A 27701-nucleotide genomic window follows, 5' to 3' on the forward strand; every position below is an offset into this window, starting at 1 on the left:
AAATAACTTCCGTGAAGTTTCAGGACTTTTGGAGCTGTGCAGAATAGGTCTCTAATATTTGCTCCTCTTCCAGCCCAGATTTCCAGCTGCCGGCATTCTCCCTCTTCATGTAAACCTTGTAAAAGAAGAGAGAATATGCATAAGTATTGTGACATAACGTGTAATAACAAACCATAATGCAATAAATATCGATATAAAAGCATGATGCAAAATGGATGTATCAGCAATACATGAGCGCAAGCCATGGACATAGCACTATGGGTGGAATAGCATATCATGATGGGGGTTATGTGAGAAGACAAAAAAGGAGAAAGTCTCACATCGACGCGGCTAATCAACGGGCTATGGAGATGCCCATCAATTGATGTGAATGCGAGGAGTAGGGATTGCCATGCAACGGATGCACTAGAGCTATAAAAGTATGGAAGCTCAACAAAAGAAACTAAGTGGGTGTGCATCCAACTTGCTTGCTCACGAAGACCTAGGGCATTTTGAGGAAGCCCATCGTTGGAATATACAAGCCAAGTTCTATAATCAAAAATTCCCACTAGTATATGAAAGTGACAAAATAAGAAACTCTCTATCATGAAGATCATGGTGCTATTTTGAAGCACAAGTGTGGAAAAAGGATAGTAACATTGTCCCTTCTCTCTTTGTCTCTCATTTTTTTCTTTTTTTTTGTCTGGGCTTCTTTGGCCTCTTTTTTTATTTTATTTTTATTTTTCGTCCGGAGTCTCATCCCGACTTGTAGGGGAATCATAGTCTCCATCATCCTTTCCTCACATGGGACAATGCTCTAATAATGAAAATCATCACACTTCTAGTTATTTACAACTCGATACTTAGAACAAAATATGACTCTATGTGAATACCTCCGGCGGTGTACCGGGATATGCAATGAATCAAGAGCGACATTTATGAAAGAATTATGAAGGTGGCTTTGCCACAAATACGATGTCAACTACATGATCATGCAAAGCAATATGACAATGATGGAGCATGTCATAATAAACGGAACGTGGAAAGTTGCATGGCAATATATTTCGGAATGGCTATGGAATGCCATGATAGGTAGGTATGGTGGCTGTTTTGAGGAAGATATAAGGAGGCTTATGTATCATAGAGCGTATCGTATCACGGGGTTTGGATGCACCAGCGAAGTTTGAACCAACTCTCGAGGTGAGAAAGGGCAATGCACGGTACCGTAGTGGCTAGCAAATTGCGGAAAGGTAAGAGTGCGTATGATCCATGGACTCACATTAGTCATAAAGAACTCATATACTTATTGCAAAAGTTTATTAGCCCTCGAAGCAAAGTACTACTACGCATGCCCCTAGAGGGATAGATTGGTAGGAAAAGACCATCGCTCGTCCCCGACCGCCACTCATAAGGAAAGCACACAAAGAACACCCCATGCTTCAAATTTGTCACACAACGTTTACCATACGTGCATGCTACGGGACTTGCCAACTTTAACACAAGTATTTCTCAATTTCACAATTACCCAACTAGCATGACTAACATTACCACCTTTATATCTCAAAACATCTATCAAGTATCAAACTTCTCATAGTATTTAATGCACTCTATATGAAAGTTTTTATTATACCCACCTTGGATGCCTATCATATTAGGACTAGTTTCATAACTAAAGCAAATTACCATGTTGTTCTGAAGACTCTCAAAATAATAAAAGTGAAGCACTAGAGCAAATGACAAAGTACTCCGAAAGATATAAGTGAAGATCAATTAGTAGTTGAATAATTATGTAACTATGTGAAGACTCTCTAACATTTAAAAATTTCAGATCTTGGTATATTATTCAAATATCAAGCAAAACAAAATAAAATAAAATGACGCTCCAAGCAAAACACATATCATGTGGTGAATAAAAAATATAGCTCCAAGTAAAGTTACCGATGAACGAAGACGAAAGAGGGGATGCCTTCCGGGGCATCCCCAAGCTTAGGCTCTTGGTTGTCCTTGAAAATTACCTTGGGTTTCCTTGGGATATTAGGCTCTTGCCACTCCTTATTCCATAGTCCATCTAATCTCTACCCAAAACTTGAAAACTTCACAACACAAAACTCAACAGAAAACTCGTAAGCTCCGTTAGTATAAGAAAATAAAACCACCACTTAGGTACTGTTGTGAACTCATTCTAAATTCTTATTGGTGTAATATCTACTGTATTCCAACTTCTCTATGGTTCATACCCTCCGATACTACTCATAGATTCATTAAAATAAGCAAACAACACTTAGAAAACAGAATCTGTCAAAAACAGAACAGTCTGTAGTAATCTGTATCATTCGAATACTTATGCAACTCCAAAAATTCTGTAATTAATTTGTGGACGTGAGGAATTTGTCTATTAATCATCTTAAAAAAGAATCAACCTAAAAGCACTCTCCAGTGAAAAATGGCAGCTAATCTCGTGAGCGCAAAAGTTTCTGTTTTTTAAGCAAGATCGCAAAGACTTCACCCAAGTCTTCCCAAAGGTTCTACTTGGCACAAACACTTATTAGACATAAAAACACATCTAGACAGAGGCTAGATGAATTATTTATTACTAAATAGGAGCAAAAATCAATGAACAAAAATAAAATTGGGTTGCCTCCCAACAAGCGCTAACGTTTAACGCCCCCAGCTAGGCATGATGATTTCAATGATGCTCACATAAAAGATAAGAATTGAAACATAAAGAGAGCATCATGAAGAATATGACTAGCACATTTAAGTCTAACCCACTTCCTATGCATAGGGATTTTGTGAGCAAACAACTTATGGGAACAATAATCAACTAGCATAGGAAGGCAAAACAAGCATAACTTTAAAACTTTAAGCACATAGAGAGGAAACTTGATATTATTGCAATTCCTACAGGCATATGTTCCTCCCTCATAATAATTTTCAGTAGCATCATGAATTAATTCAACAATATAACTATCACATAAAGCATTCTTTTCATGATCTACAAGCATAGAAATTTTATTACTCTCCACAAAAGCAAATTTTTTCTCATGAATAGTAGTGCGAGCAAACTCAACCAAATAACTATCATGTGAAGCATAATCCAATTGAAAATTAAAATCATGATGACAAGTTTCATGGTTAACTTTATTCTTTATAGCATACATGTCATCATGATAATCATCATAAATAGGAGGCATGCTATCATCATAATAAATTTGCTCATCAAAACTTGGGGGACAAGAAATATCATCTTCGTCAAACATAGCATCTCCAAGCTTATGGCTTTGCATATCATTAGCATCATGGATATTCGAGGAATTCATACTAACAACATTGCAATCATGCTCATCATTCAAATATTTTATGCCAAGCATTCTATGCAATTCTTCTTCTAGTACTTGAGCACAATTTTCCTTTCCATCATTTTCACGAAAGACATTAAAAAGATGAAGCATATGAGGCAACCTTAATTCCATTTTTTTGTAGTTTTCTTTTATAGACTAAACTAGTGATAAAACAAGAAACTAAAAGATTTGATTACAAGACCTAAAGATATACCTTCAAGCACTCACCTCCCCGGCAACGGCGCCAGAAAGAGCTTGATGTCTACTACACAACCTTCTTCTTGTAGACGTTGTTGGGCCTCCAAGTGCAGAGGTTTGTAGGACAGTAACAAATTTCCCTCAAGTGGATGACCTAAGTTTTATCAATCCGTGGGAGGCGTAGGATGAAGATGGTCTCTCTCAAGCAACCCTGCAACCAAATAACAAAGAGTCTCTTGTGTCCCCAACACACCCAATATAATGGTAAATTGTATAGGTGCACTAGTTCGGCGAAGAGATGGTGATACAAGTGCAATATGGATGGTAGATATAGGTTTTTGTAATCTGAAAATATAAAAACAGCAAGGTAACTAATGATAAAAGTGAGCAAAAACGGTATTGCAATGCTAGGAAACAAGGCCTAGGGTTCATACTTTCACCAGTGCAAGTTCTCTCAACAATAATAACATAATTGGATCATATAACTATCCCTCAACATGCAACAAAGAGTCACTCCAAAGTCACTAATAGCGGAGAACAAACGAAGAGATTATGGTAGGGTACGAAACCACCTCAAAGTTATCCTTTCTGATCGATCTATTCAAGAGTCCGTAGTAAAATAACACGAAGTTATTCTTTCCGTTCGATCTATCATAGAGTTCGTACTAGAATAACACCTTAAGACACAAATCAACCAAAACCCTAATGTCACCTAGATACTCCAATGTCACCTCAAGTATCCGTGGGTATGATTATACGATATGCATCACACAATCTCAGATTCATGTATTCAACCAACACATAGAACTTCAAAGAGTGCCCCAAAGTTTCTACCGGGGAGTCAAGACGAAAACGTGTGCCAACCCCTATGCATAGATTCCCAAGGTCACGGAACCCGCAAGTTGATCACCAAAACATACATCAAGTGAATCAATAGAATACCCCATTGTCACCACGGGTATCCCCCGCAAGACATACATCAAGTGTTCTCAAATCCTTAAAGACTCAATCCAATAAGATAACTTCAAAGGGAAAACTCAATCCATTACAAGAGAGTAGAGGGGGAGAAACATCATAAGATCCAACTATAATAGCAAAGCTCGCGATACATCAAGATCGAGCCGAATCAAGAACACGAGAGAGAGAGAGAGAGAGAGAGAGAGAGAGAGAGAGAGAGAGATCAAACACATAGCTACTGGTACATACCCTCAACCCCGAGGGTGAACTACTCCCTCCTCGTCATGGAGAGCGTCGGGATGATGAAGATGGCCACCGGTGAGGGATCCCCCCTCCGGCAGGGTGCCGGAACAGGGTCCCGATTCGTTTTTGGTGGCTACAGAGGCTTATGGCGGCGGAACTCCCAATCTAGATTATTTTCTGGAGGTTTCTGTATTTATAGGAATTTTTGGCATAGGTCTCACGTCAGGGGGGGGGCGCCCCCCACCCTTGTGGACGGCCCGGGACTCTTCTGGCCCAACTCTTTTACTCCGGGGGCTTCTTTTGGTCCATAAAAAATCATCAAAAATTGGCACGTCAATTGGACTCTGTTTGGTATTCCTTTTCTGCCATACTCAAAAACAAGGAGAAAACAGAAACTAATACTGGGCTCTAGGTTAATAGGTTAGTCCCAAAAATCATATAAAATAGCATATAAATGCATATAAAACATCCTAGATGGATAATATAATAGCATGGAATAATCAAAAATTATAGATACGTTGGAGACGTATCAACTCCGCTGCCACGGGAGGGTAGGACAAAATATGTCATGCAAGTTCTTTTAATAAAGCACGTATGACTATTTACGGAATACATGCCTACATTACATCGATGAACTGGAGCTAGTGCCGTATCGCCCTAGGTTATAACTGTCACATGATGAATATCATCCAACAAGTCACCGATCCAATGCCTATGAATTTATCCTTATTGATCTTACTGCATTACTACTGCTATCATCACTGTTACACTTGCTACAAATTACTGCTATCACTGTTACTGTTACTATTGCTGCTGTCACTACTATCAAAACTATCAAACTACTTTGCTACTGATCACTTTGCTGTAGATAATTAATCTCCAGGTGTGATCGAATTAACAACTCAGCTGCTAATACCTTCAAATATTCTTTGGCTCCCCTTGTGTCGAATCTATAAATTTGGGTTAAATACTTACCCTCGAAAACTGTTGCGATCCCCTATACTTGTGGGCTATCAAGACCTTTTTCTGGCACCGTTGCCGGGGAGCATAGCTATATTTGTTGAGTCACTTGGGATTATTATCATATTATCACTATGAAGAATCTAAAGGATCCTAAACCGAAGATATTTCCCTCAAGTACGAGGGGAGGTAAGAAACTGCCTTCCAGTTCTGCTTTAGATTCACCTTCTGTTATGAGTAAACTTGCAACACCACCACATGTTATGAATTCCAATATGTCGCAAGTTATTGATGATGCTACTTCTACTAGGAATGATGCTTATGATGATGCTAGTACCTTGCTTGATAATGATGATGTGCCACTTGGTGATTTTCTTGATGAACAAATTGCTAGAGTTATACAACATGATGTTGTTGAATCTGATGATGAGCTTGAAACTGAAACTCCTGAAACACCTGCTAGAACTAGCCTTCCTAGATATGAATTGCCTAAGGTACTGGAAGGTTATGTTATGAGTGAAGAAGCAACTAGAGATATTCTTGCTTGCAATGATAGAGATGATCTAGAGAAATTACTATGCAAGTATAAAGAAAAATCTCTGAATGCTAGAATGAAATGTGATCCTAAGTTTGCTACTTCACCTATCTGTATTGCTGATAAGGATTATGAATTCTCTGTCGACCCAGAGTTAATTACTTTGGTTCAATCTGATCCTTTCCATGGTTATGAAACTGAAACTATTGTGGCACATCTTACAAAGTTGAATGATATAGCCACCCTTTTTACTCATGATGAGAAAACTCGCTACTACTTTATTCTCAAATTATTTCCTTTCTCATTAAAGGGTGATGCTAAAGCTTGGTACAATATTCTTGCTCCTGGTTGTGTGCGTAGTCCCCAGGATATGATTTATTACTTCTCTGAAAAACATTTTCCTGCTCATATGAAACAAGCTGCCTTACAGGAAATATTTAGCTTTGCGCAAACTAAAGAAGAGAGTCTCCCACAAGCTTGGGGGAGGCTTTGTAAATTACTTAATGTTTTGCCTGATCATCCTCTTAAGGAAAAGGAAATACTTGATATCTTCTATAATGGACTAACGGATGCTTCTAGGGACTTCCTAGATAGTTGTGCTGGTTGTGTTTTCAGGGAACGAACTGTTGGACAAGCTGAAGAATTATTGAATAATATATTGAAAAATTATGATGATTGTACTCTTCCTGAACCACCGCCTAAACCCACTCCAAAGAAGAGGGGTATATTATATCTGAGTCCTGAAGATATGCAAGAGGCAAAGAAATCTATGATGGAAAAAGGTATTAAAGCTAAGGATGTTAAAATTTTACCTCCTATTGAAGAAATACATGGGCTTAATACACCACCACTGCCTAAGGTGGTAGAGGTAAATTCTCTTATGAAGTTCAATGATAATGACAATCTTCACAACGTGCATCCTAGTCAATGCCTTTATGAGTTTGAAAACTACATTAGAAAACAAGATCACTTCAATGCAAATGTTATGAAACAATTGAAATATAATTCTGATATGATTGCTCGCTTGAGTGACTTGTTATTTAGACTACCAAATGATGTTAGTGGTGTTGTAAAACATGCTCCTATGGTCCAAACTCAGTTAGAAAAATTTGCTAAATCACAAAGAGAATTACTTGATGAAATGAATCATAATATGCATGACTTTGCTGTTAGAGTTGCAACTAGAGGAGGTAAAATGACTCAGGAACCACTTTATCCTGAGGGACACCCAAAAAAATTATACAAGATTCACAAAGAGCTAACATTAGTGCACCTAGTCCTTCTAAAAAGAAAAAGAAAAAGAAAAATGATAGGACTTTGCATACTTCTAGTGAACCTGAAATAGAAGAACCTCCTGATAAGATAATGAAACTTCTATCTCTGATGCTGAAACTCAATCTAGTAATGAACACTCACCTAGTGATAATGAAAAAGATAATGATGAAGTTCATGAAGACACTCAAACAAATAATGGTAAAGAACCAGATAATGATGTTGAGATATATAGAACCACCTGTTGATCTTGATAACCCACAACCTAAGAATAAAAGGTATGATAAAAAAGACTTTGTTGCTATAAAACACGGTAAAGAAAGAGAACCGTGGGTTCAAAAACCTATGCCTTTTCCACCCAAGTCAACTAAAAAGAATGATGATGAAGAATTTAACGCTTTGCTGAAATGCCGAGGCAAGTCTTTTTGCGTACTCGCTTGACTGATATCTTGAAAATGCCTCCTTATGCAAAGTATATGACAGACATCATCACAAATAAGAGAAAAATACCGGAAGCTGAAATCTCCACTATGCTTGCTAAATATACTTTCAAAGATGGAGTACCTAAAAAACTTGGAGATCCGGGAATACCAACTATGCCTTGCTCTATCAAAAAGAATTATGTGAAAACTGCTTTGTGTGACTTAGGAGCCGGTGTTAGTGTTATGCCTTTCTCTTTATATAAAAGACTTGACTTTAATAAACTCACACCTACTGAAATATCTTTGCAAATGGCTGACAAGTCAACTGCCATACTTATCGGTATATGTGAGGATGTGCCCGTTGTTGTTGCTAATGTTACTATTTTGACTGACTGTGTTATACTTGAGATGCCTGAGGAAGACAACATGTCGATTATCCTTGGTAGACCCTTCTTGAATACTGCAGGGGCTGTTATTTATTGCAATAAAAGCAAGGTCACTTTTCATATCAATGGTAATGAGCATACGGTGCACTTTCCGAAGAAACAATTCCAAGTGAACGGTATTAATGTTATTGAAAAATCTCCGACAATCACTATTGGAAGTTTTCAAATACCTCCACCTGCTGTTAAAAAGAAATATGAAACACTTATTGTTGGGGAAATGCATATCCCCATTGAGGTAACTTAGTGATTTACGAAAGTTCTTCGGTCTCATGCTAATCGAAAGTGATTGTTAATAAGACCTGATCAACCTTATTAATGAATCATTTTTGAACGGTATGAAGTTGATGAATTTGGTAAGCACTACCTTCTGTCCCTACCTTTTGTTTTCTGTTTTTATTAGTTAAATAAAATAAAGTGCCATGTTTTGTCTGTTTTCTGAATTTCCCGTGCAATTAAAAAATGACCCAAAAATAAAAGTTCTCAGAATGCCCTGAAAATTTTATATGATTTTTTCCTGAATATTTAAGAATTTGTGGTGCAAAAATAACCAGAGGGAGGTGCACCAGGTGGGCACAACCCACCTAGGCGCGCCAGAGCCCCCAGGCGCGCCCTAGTGGGTTGTGGTCCCCACGTGGGCCCCCTCACTTATCTCTTCATCCCACATTGTCACCTACCTCCAGAAAAAAATCACTCTTGCTCTCTCTCCCGTGTTCTTGAGCCCAAATCCGCGGATTTCGATCTCTTTGCTCGAAGCTACGTTTCCGAAACTGTTTCGGGGGATTGTTGCTTGGTATGTGACTATTGTCCAATTAGTTTTTGTTCTAGTGGTTTATACTTTGAATAAATAGCTACTCTTGGTGCTGCTGTAGATGTGCTTGCATGTTCAATTCTTAGTGTTCTAAGTAGTTTGAATGCTTTCTATGGCCTCTATGTGTCCCTATGAGTAGTTGCTATTAGTTTTGTGAAGTTTTGTTGGAAAAAATTTGTGAACTAAAAATTCAGATTTTTGTTCATAGGAAAAATTGTACGCGGACATGTATATCTTCAGGAAATTTGGCTCTAGGAAGAACTCCAAGGGTGTTATTGGGGAGTCTTCTGACAATGATTTCCACCTTCGAAGGTTGTCGGAGATGAGGGCGGATACCGGATTATGCCGGCAGACATCCTCGCCTACTGGAACGCTCAGGCTGCTGCCGAGGCTGAACAGGCATCGCCGCAGTGGGATGAGTGGATGCCCGCTCCTCAGGATCCCTACTACCCTCCAGGCTACTGATTGATTACCAACTTAGGCCAAAAGCCTAAGCTTGGTGGAGTACGTGTCTCTCACCGACATTATATTCATGATCACATATCATTCTATCTGTCGGTGCTCACACTTTTTCATTGTATCATCCATGCCTAGATTTTTTTTGCTTTCTTCTTGTGTGTTTGGATAACTTTAGAAAAACCAAAAAAATTAGTTGTAATAATTTACTTTCTATGCATGCTTAGTAGTAGTATTAAAAAGAAAATCCAAAATATTTCCTTGTTCTTCTTTTTCTTGTTGGGAGCTTTCCCGTGTAAATAGTTTTTCTTGTTTTTGCTTTCTATTTGCTTGTTGAAGAAAACCAAAAACTCCAAAAATATTTCAGTTTGTTTCTCTGAATTTCTTTTCTTTTTATTCGAGTCTTACCGAGGAGAAGACCACGATGAAAATGTTGAGTGGCTCTCATATGAATAATTGTTGAACTAATAAAGACCACATTTTACCTTGTCTTCTCCTGTTGAATAAAATGTTGCAGATTCCAGCTTAGTCCACGGCACTCTTGCACTATTATTATTATTTTCATATTGTTCGGTCGTGCAAGTGAAAGGCAATAATGACGACATCCGATGAACTGGTCGTGGCAAACAGAAACTGGTATGAACTCGACTTGTTCTGTTTGTGTAAATATGTTTAACCTAGTATCCAGGCTTCAGCCCATTATGATTAAACATGTTTGCAATGACAATTAGAGATTATAGTTTCTCATGCCATGCATAAGTATCTGGGAGTTGATAATGATTTATCTTTGATATCTACATAGCGTTAAAATGATTGTGATGTAGTATGATGATATGGTATCCTCCTCTGAATGTTTGAGTGGCTTGACTTGGTACATGTTCATGCATGTAGTTGAATCAAAACCAACATAGCCTCTATGATATTTATGTTCATGGTGTTTATATCCTACTCATGCTAGTGTCCAATGTTACTTATGCATAATGCATTGTTATGATCGTTGTTGCTCTCTAGCTGGCCGCTTCTCAATCTTAATTGCTAGCCTTCGCCTGTACTAAGTGGGAATTATGCTTGTACATCAAAAACTTGAACCCAAAGTTATTCCAGATGAGTCCACCATACCTACCTATATACGGTATTACCCTGCCGTCCTAAGTAAATTTGCACGTGCCACCTCTAAAAACTTCTAAATTTTTTTATCCTTTTTGTGTGCCTGGATCGTTCATGGAACGACAGGAGGTGGTCGATATCTTCCGTGCTAAGCATGTTATCCTCGGGTCGAGTGTTTATTCACTCGCCATCACACGAGGAAATGGGTGGTATTAGGGATGCCCAGTCCCAAATTGCAAATATGAAAAAGAGTTCATCTCTTGAATAATCAAACAAAAACTCCCAATGGAGTCAAAACTTTTACTTTCCGCTTGGGGACCGCCACTAGCGTGCTTAGAATGGAAGATGTTGATAACTGATGGTCGTGAAGTGAATGAGAAGGGGGCATGTCTCAAAATTATCATTTAGTTCTGTTTTAAAATCTGAGCTCTGGCACCTCTGCAAATCACGGCTTCCCTCTGCGAAGGGACTTTCTATTTACTTTTATGTTGTGTCACCACCTTCTAAAAATAAGCGCCAGAAACTGAGTAGAGCACAGTTGTCATGATTTATGCATTGTGTATAGCTAATGTTGGATGCATCGTGACTGGATCTTTTCTAGCATGAATTACAATGTTTAGTCGCTGCTTGAACTTTGGAGGTGCTCTGCATTTATGTTTTGCGGTCTCAGAAAGGGCTAGCGAGATACCATTATTGTCATATTATATCATGGTTGTTTCAAAAACATGTTGCTATTTGAGATATCTTATTATTGCTCACTAGCTGATTATGTCATTGATGTGAATCATTATAATCTTTAAGAGTTATTGTTGACATGGTTAGTTATAATGTTGGCTAAAAACCTGGGTGCTGTTTAAGCTTATTTATGCAAACAAGAGCAAAAGAGTTCGTAAAAGTTTTTCTTTCTCACTTTCAGTTTATCAACTGAATTGCTTGAGGACAAGAAAAGGTTTAAGCTTGGAGGAGTTGATACGTCTCCAACGTATCTACTTTTTCTCACGCTTTTCCTCCTGTTTTGGACTCTAATTTGCATGATTTGGATGAAACTAACCCCTGACTGACGCTGTTTTCAGCAGAACTACCATGGTGTTGTTTTTGTGCAGAAATAAAAGTTCTCGGAATGGAATGAAACTTTGCGAGGATTTTTTATGGAATAAATAAGGATTTTTGGAGCCAACGACCACCAGAGAGGGGCCCCTGGTTGGGCACAACCCACCAGGGCGCGCCCCCCTCTCCTGGCACGCCCAGGTGGGTTGTACCCACATGGTGGCCCCGCTGACGACCCCCCTGATACTATAAATTCACATATTTCCAGAAAAAAATCAGGGAGAAAGAATTATCATGATCCACAAGACGAAGCCGCTGCCAAGCCCTGTTCTTCCTCGGGAGGGCAGATCTGGAGTCCGTTTGGGGCTCCGGAGAGGGAGATCTTCGTTCTTCTTCATCACCAACCCATCTCCACGCCAATTCCATGATGCTCCCCACCGGGAGTGAGTAATTCCTTCATAGGCTCGCTGGTCGGTGAGGAGTTGGATGAGATTCATCATGTAATCGAGTTAGTTTTGTTAGGGCCCGATCCCTAGTATCCACTATGTTCTTAGATTGATGTTGCTATGACTTTGCTATGCTTAATGCTTGTCACTTTGGGCCCGGGTGCCATGAACCCAGATCTGAACCGTTTATGAATTCATCATTATATCCATATTTTAGATCCGATCTTGCAAGTTATAGTCACCTACTACGGTTATGATCCGACAACCCCGGAGTGACAACAACCGGGCCCACTCTCGATGATGACCGTAGTTTGAGGAGTTCATGTATTCACTATGTGTTAATGCTTTGTTCCGGTTCTCTATTAAAAGGAGGCCTTAATACCCCTTAGTTTCCAATATGGACCCCGCTGCCACGGGAGGGTAGGACAAAAGATGTCATGCAAGTTCTTTTAATAAAGCACGTATGACTATTTACGGAATACATGCCTACATTATATCGATGAACTGGAGCTAGTGTCGTATCGCCCTAGGTTATAATTGACACATGATGAATATCATCCAACAAGTCACCGATCCAATGCCTACGAATTTATCCTTATTGATCTTACTGCGTTACTACTGCTATCATCACTGTTACACTTGCTAAAAATTACTGCTATCACTGTTACTGTTACTATTGTTGCTGTCACTACTATCAAACTACTTTGCTACTGATCACTTTGCTGCAGATAATTAATCTCCAGGTGTGGTTGAATTAATAACTCAGCTGCTAATACCTTCAAATATTCTTTGGCTCCCCTTGTGTCGAATCTATAAATTTGGGTTAAATACTTACCCTCGAAAACTGTTACGATCCCCTATACTTGTGGGCTATCAGTGCAAGATGTGGAAGTTGTTTGCACTTGTTCTCGCCAAAATGATATGAGTGAAGTATGTTGGCGGAGTCACCCTCAAGAACTCTCTAGTTCTTCTTCTTCGGGATCCACATCAACTTGATGGGAATCCTTGGAGTTGTGATTGTACTTGATGAATTAGAACTTGATGTAGTCTTGGGAACCCACTTGACCAAGGCCTTGGGAGCTTCTTCAAATGCATCAATCTCCTCTTGAAGCTTGCCCTTGCCTTTTTTGCTTGTGGTCTTGTGGTGGAAGATCATCTTGATCTTGTGTTCCTTCGAAGGAAGTAGGATCATACTTCTCTTGTTGAGGAACAAACTTCGTCTTGGGGTATTAATCTTCTTCCCACTCAACTCCATTGGCATTGAACTTTCATTCAAAACCAACACATTGATTCTTCCGGTGCCTTCCTTGCTTGCGTACAATTTCCTCAAATTTCTTACTTCCGGCAAGGCTCTTGTAAACACTCTTCTCTATAATTCCCTTCAATAAGCTATTTTCTTGCTCAAGTGTAACTTGGCTAAGAGAATCATTAGTGGAATCAAGGGAACAACTAGAAGCAACAACATTGGATTCAGAATGATTATTGTTACTACTACAAGAAGAATCTTTCGTACTCTTTTTGCTAGATTTTACTTGTGGCATGTTAGTAGACAAGAGTAAACGCTTGACAATGTAAGAAGAACTTTTCTTACGAAGATCATCATTGATTGCTTTTAAGAACCCATGCCCTTGATCAAGATTGAGCTTTTCAAAGCGTAGCTTCTCATGAGTCTTTAAAATCTCTCGATGATCTTCCAAGGTAGTTTCATGAGCTAACTTAAGAGTGTTTAGTTCTTTAGTTAGACTCTCAATCTACTTATTATCATCGTCATTTGTTTTATCTTGATTAGCATGATTAACAGCAAGTTCATCATAGTTTTCATCACTAGAGTTGTCAACAAGTAAATCATCATCACCTAGCAAATCATCTTCATCACTATTGAAATCAACATACTCGGAATGTGATACCTTTGGGACTTTAGCCATGAAGCATCTTCCAATTCCTTCATTTGGTGAGTCAAATATGTCATAGGAGTTGGTTGACACAAGTGCTAGACCGGCAACACCTTCATCTTGAGTATATTCTGAGTCGGAGTGATGGTCGGAGTCGGAGCTGGAAACCCATTCACCAACGTGAGCTTGTGATGTCTACTACACAACCTTCTTCTTGTAGACGTTGTTGGGCCTCCAAGTGCAGAGGTTTGTAGGACAGTAGCAAATTTCCCTCAAGTGGATGACCTAAGGTTTATCAATCCGTGGGAGGTGTAGGATGAAGATGGTCTCTCTCAAGCAACCCTGCAACCAAATAACAAAGAGTCTCTTGTGTCCCCAACACACCCAATACAATGGTAAATTGTATAGGTGCACTAGTTCTGCGAAGAGATGGTGATACAAGTGCAACATGGATAGTAGATATAGGTATTTGTAATCTGAAAATATAAAAATAGCAAGGTAACTAATGATAAAAGTGAGCACAAACGGTATTGCAATGCTAGGAAACAAGGCCTAGGGTTCATACTTTCACCAGTGCAAGTTCTCTCAACAATAATAACATAATTGGATCATATAACTACCCCTCAACATGCAACAAAGAGTCACTCCAAAGTAACTAATAGCGGAGAACTAACGAAGAGATTATTGTAGGGTACGAAACCACCTCAAAGTTATCCTTTCTGATCGATCTATTCAAGAGTCTGTAGTAAAATAACATGAAGCTATTCTTTCCGTTCAATCTATCCTAGAGTTCGTACTAGAATAACACCTTAAGACACAAATCAACCAAAACCCTAATGTCACCTAGATACTCCAATGTCACCTCAATTATCCGTGGGTATGATTATACGATATGCATCACACAATCTCATATTCATCTATTCAAACCAACACAAAGTACTTCAAAGAGTGCCCCAAAGTTTCTACCGGAGAGTCAAGACGAAAACGTGTGCCAACCCCTATGCATAGGTTCATGGGCGGAACCCGCAAGTTGATCACCAAAACATACATCAAGTGGATCAATAGAATACCCCATTGTCACCACGGGTATCCCACGCAAGACATACATCAAGTGTTCTCAAATCCTTAAAGACTCAATCCGATAAGATAACTTCAAAGGGAAAACTCAATCCATTACAAGAGAGTAGAGGGGGAGAAACATCATAAGATCCAACTATAATAGCAAAGCTCGCGATACATCAAGATCGTATCACCTCAAGAACACGAGAGAGAGAGAGAGATCAAACACATAGCTACTGGTACATACCCTTAGCCCCGAGGGTGAACTACTCCCTCCTCGTCATGGAGAGCGCCGGGATGATGAGGATGGCCACCGGTGAGGGATCCCCCCTCCGGCAAGGTGCCAGAACAGGGTCCCGATTGGTTTTTGGTGGCTACAAAGGCTTGCGGCGGCGGAACTCCCGATCTATTCTGTTCCCCGTTGGTTTTAGGGTATATGGGTATATATAGGCGAAAGAAGTCGGTCAGGGGAGCCACGAGGGTGGAGGGCGCGCCCAGGGGGGCAGGAGCGCCCCCCTGCCTCGTGCTCTCCTCGTTGATTCCCTGACGTGTACTCCAAGTCTCCTGGATTGCTTCCGTTCCAAAAATAACTCTCCCGAAGGTTTCATTCCATTTGGACTCCGTTTGATATTCTTTTTCTGCGAAACACTGAAACAAGGGAAAAAAACAGAAACTGGCACTAGGCTCTGGGTTAATAGGTTGGTCCCAAAAATAATATAAAAGTGTTTAATAAAGCCCATAAACATCCAAAACAGATAATATAATAGCATGGAACAATCAAAAATTATAGATACGTTGGAGACGTATCAGCTTGATGTCTTCGTTTTGTGTAGCTCCTTGATGACTTGTCCTTCCTCTCCAGATCCTTGCTTCTGCGAGAGGTTCTTCGTTCATAACAATCATCTCTACTCCTTCTCTCTCTTGGAGGTGATTCTTCTCTTTTGCTTCTCCTTTTAGGTGAGTCTTATCTTCTTTTGTAGGAAGTCGTACACTCATTGGAGTATTGTCCGGGTCTTCCACAATTGTAGTAATTACGCTCACGACTAGAAGATCTTTTATCATTGTAGGACCTTGACTTGGAACTTCTTTCTTTGCTTCTACTCTTGTAGAACTTGTTGAAGTTCTCCACCATTAGGCTCAATTCCTCACTGAAGGCTTGTTTCTCACTTGATGATGTAGGAGTATCACATGAGGCTTTGTAAGCACCACTAGACTTGTTGTGAAGCTCTTCTTTATCCTTGAGTGACATCTCATGAGCAAAAATTCTACCAATGACTTCTGTTGGCTTGAGATCTTTGTAATTGGGCATCATTTGGATCAGTGTGCACACGGTATCATATTTTCCATCCAAGTCTCTTAGGATCTTCTTGATGATGAATCTGTCGGTCATCTTTTGACTTCCTAAGCCAGCAATCTCATTTGTGATGAGAGCAAGCCTAGAGTACATTTCAGCGACACCTTCACCATCCTTCATTTTGAACTTGTCAAGCTGACTTTGAAGCACATCCAATTTGGATTCCTTGATGGAGTCGGTACCTTCGTGCATATCAATCAAAGTATCCCAAATTTCCTTTGCATTCTCAAGACGGCTGATTTTTTGAATTCTTCAGTGCACAATCCGTTGAAGAGGATATCGCAAGTTTGAGCATTGTATTGCAGCATCTTCAATTCTTCCGCGGTAGCTGCACGATTCGGTTCTCTCCCATTGAAGAATTCACCTTACAAGCCAATACACACAATAGCCCAAACGGCGGGGTTATGTCCAAGAATATGCATTTTCATCTTATGCTTCCAATTAGCAAAATTAGTGCCATCAAAGTAAGTACCTCTTTGGTGGTAATTTCCCTCACTAGACGCCATACTCTCCTAGATTGTGAAACCAAGGCTATGATCACCAAAGCTATGGAAATCAAGGCAAATGGAGACCAAAGCTCTGATACCACTTGTAGGATCAAAAGTATGTCTAGAGGGATGGTGATTAGACTACTTCACCAAATAAAATCTAGCCTTTTCCCAATTTTATGTCTTGGCAGATTTTAGCAACTTAACACAAGTCAAGCAATCAACCTACACATGCAATGCTAAGAGTATAGCAGCGGAATGTAAAGCATTGCATATGAAGGTAAAGGGGAGGAGTTTGGAGGGAGCAAACGCAATGTAGACACAGAGATTTTTGGCGTGGTTCTGATAGGTGGTGCTATCATACATCCACGTTGATGGAGACTTCAACCCACGAAGGGTAACGGCTGCGCGAGTCCATGGAGGGCTCCACCCACGAAGGGTCCACGAAGAAGCAACCTTGTCTATCCCACCATCGCCATCGCCCACGAAGGACTTGCCTCACTAGGGTAGATCTTTATGAAGTAGGCGATCTCCTTGCCCTTACAAACTCCTTGGTTCAACCCCACAATCTTGATGGAGGCTCCCAAGTGACACCTAACCAATCTAGGAGACACCACTCTCCAAAAGGTAATAGATGGTGTGTTGATGATGAACTCCTTGCTCTTGTGCTTCAAATGATAGTCTCCCCAACACTCAACTCTCTCACACAGATTTGGATATGGTGGAAAGATGATTTGAGTGGAAAGCAACTTGGGGAAGGCTGGAGATCAAGATTCTTGTGGTTGGATTGGAATGTCTTGGTCTCAACACATAAGTAGGTGGTTCTCTCTCAGAAAATGAATGTTGTAAGTGTAGGCACGTTCTGATGGCTCTCCATGAATGGAGGATGGGTGGAGGGGTATATATAGCCTCCACACAAAATATAGCCATTACACACAATTTACCAAACTCGGTGGGACCGAATACTAAAACTCGGTCAGACTAGTTTAGTTCAAAATGTGAACGTTAGGATTTTCGGTGGGACCGACATGTCAACTCGGTGGAACCGATTGTGTTAGGGTTAGGGCATAACGTAATCTTGGTGAGACTGATCACATGAACTCGGTGAGACCGATTTCTGTAATAGGCAAACAGAGAGTTGGTCAGGCAAACTCGGTGGGACCGATCACTCATTTCGGTGAGACCGAAACGTTACGAAAAGGAAACAAAGAGTTTGCATTGCGAACTCGATGGGACCGATCGCTCACCTCGGTTAGACCGAAACATTACGAAGGGAAACAGAGAGTTTGCAATCCCATCTTGGTGAGACCGAGATCCCTATCGGTGAGACCGAACTGATTAGGGTTTCTGGCTATGGCTATGTCAAATGAACTCGGTGGCGCCGGATAGATCAAATCGGTGGGGCCGAGTTTAACTTTTGATTTGGTTCATATGTGGAAATGAGAAAGTGGTTGAGGGATTTTGGAGCATATCACTAAGCATTCTAAGAAAACGAGCCATTAAGCAACACCTCATCCCCTTTTAATAGTATTGGCTTTTCCTATGGACTCAATGTGATCTTGGATCACTAAAATGAAAATGTAGAGTCTTGAGCTTGAGTCAATATGTGTCCTTAGCATTTTGAGGGGTCCACATCTCTAGTCCATGCCATGCCAGTCATTGAACTTTCTGAAATGATTATCTTGAAAGAATATTAGTTCAATGAGCTATATATTGTTAAGAATTGCCAAAACCACCCAGGGATTAGTTGCACTTTCAGTTGTGCATCCTCACAATTCACGATGAATTAAGTAGAGGGGTTTTCACCCCATGAAATCTCAAACTCAAATGTTAAGCCACATCAAATACAATTATAATACTCTGCACATAAATGCTTAATTATTTCACTTCGTACTTCGGTTAGCATGCACAACTAGATTGAAACTACTTCATTGTCTATCAATATACCCTGCTTATAAAAGGCGTAAGGCTCCCTGTTTCGCTCGTCCTTCGTCACACCTCTCCCCATGTATGTTCTCCTCACCCCCCCCCCCCCCCCACTCACACGCACACTAACCCCACAAGGTTTTCACACATAACTTTGAAAGTCAACCGCAACAAAGGTCAAAATCACTGTTTTTGATCTTGATGATGAAGTTTAGCATGAAATAACGCTACCTTCAAACATTTTCACGACCTGGCCCTTTCATGTAACACCACCCATCGTGGCATTTGCGTTATAGGGAGACGCCATGGTCCATATTGCTTGCCCCTACCCACGTGTGGATCTCCATGGGTGGACCGTCTGACGTGGCATGGTAGGAACGCGGAGACCATGGCATTTCCAGCTAGACAACGTTTTCTCAAAGCTCTTCTCTTGGATGACTTGCTGCTACCGAATTACTACTTTAGTACATGTGGATACCTCAGACGGGCCGTCTACTTCGACTGTAGATGACCGATCGTCTCGAAGAAGTTCTCCTAGTTGGGAGGTACAATCTACACTGCTTTGGCTACTCTGCTAGTTGGTGGCACTGATCTGACCTGCCTCTTCATAATGTCCCTAGATGTGATAGTTTAGCATAAAATTGTTGTTCGGTAGCATGTTCCCCTACAGTTAAGTGATTAAGTCACTAATACAATCAAATAACCTTAAGTTTTAGTCCCAGGAACTTAACCGGGGACTCATGTGTGACGTGTCAGTTAAGTATTAGTTTCCATAACTAACTTGTTTATTCTGACAGTTGTATGTTTCTGTGTATCAAAATTATCCCAATAACGTTTTACCTACTAAACGCAGTACCTCCATTTTTCTTTTCATTGTAGGAAAGCAAATAAAAGTAGTATATACCACAAATATTCTATACGTCTAATATAAGAGCGCTTGGAAGAGATCAAAACAACTACAAAAACAGACAACTAGCAGCATAAACATGAACAATGAGATTCAACACATACAAAAAATATACAACACTATACCAACATGAAACTTGAATGTAGATCACATACAAGAACAATTGACATATTCCTGAAAGAGTTCAAATATATCTGTGCTCCTCTTGTCAATATGTTTCATGTCTTTCAATCGCCGAGAACAAAATTGGTTATGTCCTTTTTTCTACACCATTGCTGCTTGAAGACAAAAGTTCTTGGAAAAGAATAATGGACTAGTAGAACGGACAGGCTAGAAGAGAGAAAAAACGAATGGTTTTTCCACAACTAAGTTGTTCCACTTCTTGCATCTGTTGTTTATAAAAATATGTGTACCCATGAAATGGGCCGTAGATGAACAAGTATATCGCTTTAAAGTTGTGAACAAATTACAAATACTTACCGAGGGTTGTACGAGGGGAGATAGATGATATACTCAAACATATTTCCGACGCAGATCGACGATCCACAATATGCATGCCCCGCACCTACGTGCCACCAATCGCCTCCCTACAATACTACATCAACACTCTTCTTACTTGGTTTCCTTCAGTTTTAGATGCCGGTAGTTTACATCAAGAAATTGTATGACCTTAAGTTTTCTATTGATAATATCAAATAACTTGCACCAAAAATATTCTAGCATATATGCTGCTTAAAAAGAACATAAGGTTTCATATTAGGACCAACCTAAACATATCACTCATATTGTTATACATACTCCTCGGTAACGCACGGACATTCACCTCGTAAGCTAAAATAAGGGCATCTTCAACGCCGACCCTCAAACCGCATGCATACATCCGAACTGCACTGTCCGGATATCGGCCTGCGGCACGGTCCTGACATGTTATCTTCTGCAAATTGGAGACAGGGTGGGGGTGCGGGACTCCGGACAGCAGCCACGTAGGACTCCAACATCCCCGGCCCACCCAATCCCCCCTTACGGCCCCATTTCCTTCCACAACGCCCCTTCTCCCCCTTGCTTTGCATCCGCACCCTCCATCTCCCCCGTCGTCTTGTACGTCTCCGGTCGCTATAGAGGCATTGCCGGACATCCACAACTAGCATCGACGCGCCCGCTCGCCTTTTACAACAACGTTGTCCATAGTGGAGCCATTTGTACCCAGGTACACTCTACCCCCTGTCGACGACCTCCATGGCGGACACCACACGCTGGTAGGTGTTCTGTCAAATGTCGTTGAGCTTATTTTCAAAGCTATGTCGTTTTCTAGAATACGAAAGATGGCGAGCTACTCGGCCATGGAGGATGAGTTATTGTGCAATGTGTGGTTGGCCATATCTGTGGATTTCATAGGCAGGAGCAAAGGGGGGACCTTCTGGCAGCAAGTGCATGAACCGTTTCACGCACGAAAGCACATTCGCCCTATGACATGTACATCATTCAACAACGCAATATGAAGTCGTTATAGTATCGATGGTACGCTATCCAGATCAGCATCACCAAGTTTTGTCAAGTGGTTCGTCAGCCGGAGGCAAGGCGGCAGAGGAGGAGATCGTAAATTTTGCTTCTTCTTGCTCAACTTGTTTAAACCACTCATTCACTCAATGTTGGCCTACACATTATGTAGTCCGCACGCGCTGCCGTGATGTACCATGGGACAAAGGGACGGCCATTTACGTATACACACTGTTGGATGAAGCTGAAGGGGGAGTATATGTGGGACGACATGATCCGTTGATGAAAAACTTGTTGGACATTCGGTTAATCTAGTCGAATTAGAGACATTGTTTGTACCAGACTTAAGTTGCATGCTATGTATGAATGTTTTATGCTATTTTCTATCCGAACTTTGATGAATACCGGCCGGTTTGCATGAATTTTGTCCTGTTAGTTCAAATGCGGGTTTAAAGTATGCAGAGAGCGTTGAATGGCGGCCTCCTTCCGTGTCCGCGGACGGATGAGGAAAAAAATTGTGGGTTGCCATTGGAGATGCTTTAGAGACACGCTAACCGAACAGATTCTCCTTCTAATGCAATGCGAGAGCAATTATCCCGCGTGTCGGTTTTTGAAAAAAAAAACGTCTTAAGCATAAATTCGCATCGCCCAAAAAAATATGGTGCTTACGTCGCATCAAGGCTACCAACACATATATATAGGCACCATTTATCTTCCATGCACGCTTTTCCTTGAGAAACCTTTCATTCCTCTCTCTCCCTGGAAACAACGCCAGCAACGATCTCCTTTTTCCCGGTTCGCCTCCATTCTCCATTTCTTCCCTTGCCTCTGGCCCCCGTCCCAATCCTCCTCTGCACAAGCGACCGGCGAGACATACAAACCGAGCAGAGCGATCGGCCGTCGCCGTGATTCACTCCGGCCAAATCCAATTTGCAGGTACGCGTTGCAAATAGATATGCCTCAAGCTCTTGCATCAGTTTTTGACATATCTCCATGCATGCAACCTCGCAAGATGTAATCGATGTCGCAAGCAATCTTCAAGAATGTTTTTTTTTACAAGCAAGGACGGTTTTGGAACGCAGAGCATGCAGTTTAAGGTTGCCGGTTGGTCATGAATCAAACAAATAAACTTGTTCGTGTTTTCTTTTGGATCTTCTGGTCGAATCATTGAATGTTCAACTAGAGCAAAAGATCACTTTTGTCAACCACAATTCCACAAATGGCCTAAAAATAGACTGCCCTCTTCTAAATATAAGCACCATGCCTATGAAGATCGACACATGCATCACGTTCGCACGCTGTTCTGTTCTGCAGGGCAGCTCCTATATTTCGCAGCACCTTGTCAGCCACACAATCACCCAGAGGAGTTACCAATCAAGAAGGCAGGAGAAAAAGGGGAGACCTGATAATAATAAATTAGCTAGGAGACTGATTTGATTGATGGAGGACAAGAAGAAGGACCTGCTACGGCGGCTGACCATCATCTCCATCCCGTTCGTGTTCGTGGCGATCCCGTCCATCGTCATCTTCGTGGGCATGCTGTCCCCGCACGCGCCGGGGCCCAAGGTGGCGGTGGCGTCGCCGGAGCAGAACCACACGGTGGGGATGCTGAGCACCATGACCGGCGGGCAGATGATCCTGAGCTGCCGCGCCGCCTTCGCGGGCAACTGGGAGTACTTCCACTACTTCATCCTGGACCCCTACAAGCCGCAGCACGCCTTCTTCCAGCCCCAGACCGACCACTACGCCATTCTCTGCAAGTGGGGCTACATGGGCAACTTCCTCCAGGACGTGGTCGTCTTCAACAGCAGCGAGCCCTACGCCAAGCTCTGCGCCGTCAACGCCGGCGGGTGCCGCTACCTGTTCCAGGATGGCCAGATGTTCCTCGTCACCGGGAGGCACGCCACCAAGGCGGCGCCGTGGCAGCACCGGGACAAGAAGCTCGTCGGAGACGTGCTGCTCAGAGACTGCAAGCACATCCTCGGCATCTTCCCCACCATGTGCCACTACACGAAACACGACCACCAGTACGTCGGCAAGATCATCGGCCGGTGGAGCTGGTGGTTCAACTACTAGCCAAGCCGGCTGGCCATTGCCGCTAGTTGGTTAAGAGTTTAGCTAGATGTAACATCAATATATTTTACAGTGGTCATGTCCAAGAAATGCTGTCAGATTGACAAAGCAATCGGGGCTCAGGATACCCATTTCTTGGAATCGGGTCAACTTGTATATATTAGCAGTGATCATATCCCTACTCCATACATATATCAGTGTCGTGGTACAACGAAAAACTGTATGCCAGGCATCACATGCTGCTAAGTAAGATGAGGTGACGGGGCTTACGGAGTGTGATCTTACCAACAAATGCAAAAAAAATTGATGCAGGAAGCACAGGGTGCGATTACAATGGTGGGTAGAAGTATGATGATACAGAGAAGCCAAGGAACAGGAGGCCTCCAATGGTGGCTACGGTGCCTTGCGATATCCTCGAAGCAAGCATACTGCCGCCCACCACTGCGAATGACGTGCAGATGGTGTGCCCCAAGGTTGCTCCGATGGCAACACCTACAGCATTCTTGTGCGTAGCCAGCTGCATTTCGAAACATGCTACTGGTTAAAATGGATTTTTGCTTGACAACAGACAAGTTGGGAATTTGATTGCGGAAAGGAAACAAGTCATACCGCAATTGTGGCTATCTGACTTCGGTCGCCCCACTCAGCCAGGAAGGTCAACACAAATGACTGGATCATAAAAAAGAAGTCATAAATAAAGCCGTTGATAGGCATTGCACTCATTGCAGCGTCACTGAAGGCATATTTTATCAAGCATTGTATATGGACAGTTGATGTGAAGAGAAATATACTACTCCTATGCAAAAGACTAAAGAAGGAATTGTGAGATTTCCCAATCCCATATAATTGTATCTTAAATGAGATGGTAGAAAACATAGTTATCAAGAAAGAAACATTAAATCATAAATGAGAAAGGGAGGGGAAATGTACCTCCAAGAAAATAGGAGTACATAACCTTGAGAACACACGTCTAAATGTTGATTTCCCTTGACCTGCTTCCAGCTTTTCCTGTACCTGCATATTTCAAACAATTAAAAACTACCAGGTGTTTAAATTAGCACACCAAAAAATTATAAGAGCAGGTTAGAGCCAACAGCAATGCATGATACACATATCCAGTTGATGCTAAAACCGCTATTGACACAAAAGTAAGGGTGTATCCACATGAATCAATGTTTATGCTTCAGCAGTCTGATTCGGTATTTTGAGAAAATGAATCGCAACCCAAACAGATGTCTTATGATCAGCAGTTTACGTGGTAAACAAGAATAAAGTAAGCTAATTTGCAGTTGTAGAGGTAAAGAGTCATGCAAGGAATGCACATACTTCTTCTATTTCCTTGTTCTGTGATGCCCTAGAATCTGATCTCCAAGCAATGTAAAGCAGTCGCAGCCCAAAGAACGCGTAAAGGACTGAAGCACAAACACAAAAGGAGGGTGTTAGTATTAGACAAACTGGTGAATTAACTGCGTGCTGGTGCTATACAATTGGCAAAACATGCATATTTCACGAAATACCTTACTTGAGATTTAAAGAGTGTACTCCCTCTGTAAACTAATATAAGATCGTTTAAATCACTAAAGTAGTGATCTAAACGACCTTATATTAGTTTACAGAGGGAGTATATGTGTAATCAACAACTTATTATAAGCATGACAAGACCGACGGGAGCTCCTTTGTACGGTTTTTCAATCCCGGTTTGCTAAACTCATGTGAAGTTGGTGTGGTCGGATCTCCACAGATGTATCACTAATTTTGCACTAGGCCTTCCATGAAAAAGGCGAAGAAGAGTTTAGTACAGTTATGCACAAGTTCAGGAACCCTGTTTTGAACAGCCTCACTAGCACTGGCACATTTCCATGGTAACTAAATGTGCTTCTTTCTTTTTGCCAACACTAATTTCTTGATAGCTAGACTTTGAATTTGTTTGCACACTGTTATGAGAGCACAGTCCATAACGAGATATATTTCTTTAATGACATTATAGTTTGAATGTTGTGATTTGGTTTTGCCACTGCTTGGTGGGTACTATGGTTTACTAGATATAAGATCTTGGTTAAAGAGAAGCTGATATCTCAGTCTCACCCTATTGGTGTGCATCTTCTTACAGCATGGCAACGATTGTGGAAGGGTTACGTCAGCAGACTAAAGGAAACTGGGGACCCTTTTCTGTGGTTTTGAGTGAGTAGGCCATGGAGTGGTGCATTCCTGCTTAAACTGGCAATCCCAGTATAGCGCTCTATATGTCTTGTTGTCTGAACTCTTACATATCAATAAAATAAAGATAGAGGGAAACTAGAAGATTGTTGCTTATGCAATTTTTCAATTCTAATTTAGAGGCTCGCTTGGGTTCAGGGAGAAATAAATCAACACATGGACTGGGGAAAGGCATTTATCTATAATTACAGCATTACAGGAATTTGCACGGCTTGTAATTGTACAGAGGCACTAATTCTGAAGGATTCTAGCAAATGCAGGTGCAAGTATCAAACCTCTAAACTTCTATCTGAGAATATATCAAAACTGGATCATTTGGTTTTTGGATAATGGTGGCCATCTAATGCATATTTCAGGTAGTTGCATAGATCAGTATTTAGCAAGTTGATGTTAAAACGTTTATCAATGCTTTAAGAACAGTGGCTTTTGGAACAATTATGGTCATATTGTGCCATTTCATTTCATGATTTGACCAATATTCTCCAATGTCCCGGATGTCCACCAGCTTGAAGAATCAATGGACATCAAGCTAACAATCAGATAAGTCAATACCAGTTGCTGCGCTGTTAGTATGCTTCCTCGATATCAAGTTCGGAACGATCCTGCCAAGCCCAGTTGATAGTACCTAAAAGAGCATAAAATGCAACAGGAGTAATTAACACTAAACTGCGATCCTATTCTGCCAAACAAACAGATGCTGCAGTTTCACATACCGTCATGACAACCAGCGCCGACAGCGCACCGGAGAGCACCGTCGACTTGGGGTGCCGCATCGCCATGAGAGCCGCAATGATGAACGTCTCGTCGCCAATCTTCACACAGCAAGGCATGAACAAGCAGCACCGAGTAATAAGCACATAAACCAGAATATGCATATACAGGCAGGAGAGCAAATTCAGAGACACTGGAGTAGCAGCAGCATTTGTATGAAATGGCAGGTCACCTCGCTGACGAGGATCATGGAGAGGCTGGCGAAGAAGGCGTCGAAGAGGCCCAGCTCGGACTCCTGCTCGACGCCGGCGTCGCCTCCGCCGCCGATGACGCCGCGCGCCGTGTGGACGAACATCTGGGAAGCAACAGAACGGGCCGGGGGAGGCCTTTGTGTGAGACCAACAACAAGTGAGCTCCCAAAACCAGGGCGCAGCGCGTACGGTGTGAACTGACCTTGGTGCGGCGGTCAAGGCGGCGCGTGGTGGTGGCGTTGCCGGCGGCGGCATCGTGCGCACCCTGAAACTGTAGAGAGGAGAACAAAATCAGCCACGCGCCCGGAGTCAGAGGGGAACTCGGCAGGCGGCAAACGGCGAAGAGAGCACGCCCGCGGGGGGGTGGGTGAGGACCGATGGGCGAGGGGCGCTGACCTGGTCCCCGGCGGCGGAGGCGACGAAGGGGGCGGAGACGGCGAGGGCGAGGAGGAGGAGGGTGAGGGCGCGCCGAGGCATCGGGGCGGGCGGATCGAGTGGGTGGGGTGGGGGGTTGCGCGAGGGGAGGGGGGGAGGGGAGGGGAGGGGGCGGCGGCGAGAGGCCGGGATCTCGGCCTCGGCCTCTCTCGGGGTCGGGGCGGCGTGGGGGGTGGAGTGGACGGGCCCAGTGCTCGAAAATATTAGCTGGCCGCTCCGCTCCGTGCTCTCTCTTGCCCCCTGCCGTGTCACCGACGCGCCGTCCCGTGCCGATTCGCGCGCTCACCCACCGCCCCGCCCTTGTCACGCAACGCTGGAACGCGTGAGCTCTCATGCTACCCAGGATTCGCGTACTACAGTACAACTTTTCTTTTTGAGGAAAAATCGCGTCCAACTTCGTCTGCTAGAATGAATAGCCAATATATTTTTCGTGCCACGTGCATAGAACGGGACGCGCCGTACGCAAGTGCGGCGACGTGGGTTTATCAGACGTGCTCGTGAGATTTTTGAATCGAGCCTTATAAACCGAAAAGAAAAGAGTAGAGTGCTGATCCCGCCTGCTGCGGGATGACGTGCTCGTGACGTCGCTAAAGAAAGCCTGCACTTGAACAAAGGTCAGTCCGCATCATTGGAAAGGGGAGGCCTGTTTGCGTCGGGTTGGATTCAACCAAACT

The 27701-nt window shown here is 42.1% G+C and overlaps 1 protein-coding gene across 1 annotated transcript; it reads right to left on the bottom strand.

The window, feature by feature from the left end:
• Window positions 1-23544: 23544 nt before the first annotated feature.
• On the bottom strand, window positions 23545-27357 carry LOC109781972 (GDT1-like protein 4). Its single transcript, XM_020340561.4, has 9 exons — window positions 26989-27357; window positions 26795-26863; window positions 26574-26696; window positions 26344-26442; window positions 26183-26255; window positions 24740-24825; window positions 24344-24427; window positions 24023-24082; window positions 23545-23930 (listed from the first exon to the last, which is right to left on the bottom strand). Exons 1-9 carry the CDS (start codon window positions 27067-27069, stop codon window positions 23742-23744), a joined length of 864 nt encoding a protein of 287 aa, XP_020196150.1. The 5' UTR covers window positions 27070-27357; the 3' UTR covers window positions 23545-23741.
• Between the last annotated feature and the right edge of the window lie 344 nt (window positions 27358-27701).

This window comes from Aegilops tauschii, chromosome 7, assembly GCF_002575655.3.
Source record: "Aegilops tauschii subsp. strangulata cultivar AL8/78 chromosome 7, Aet v6.0, whole genome shotgun sequence".
NCBI lineage: Eukaryota > Viridiplantae > Streptophyta > Magnoliopsida > Poales > Poaceae > Aegilops > Aegilops tauschii.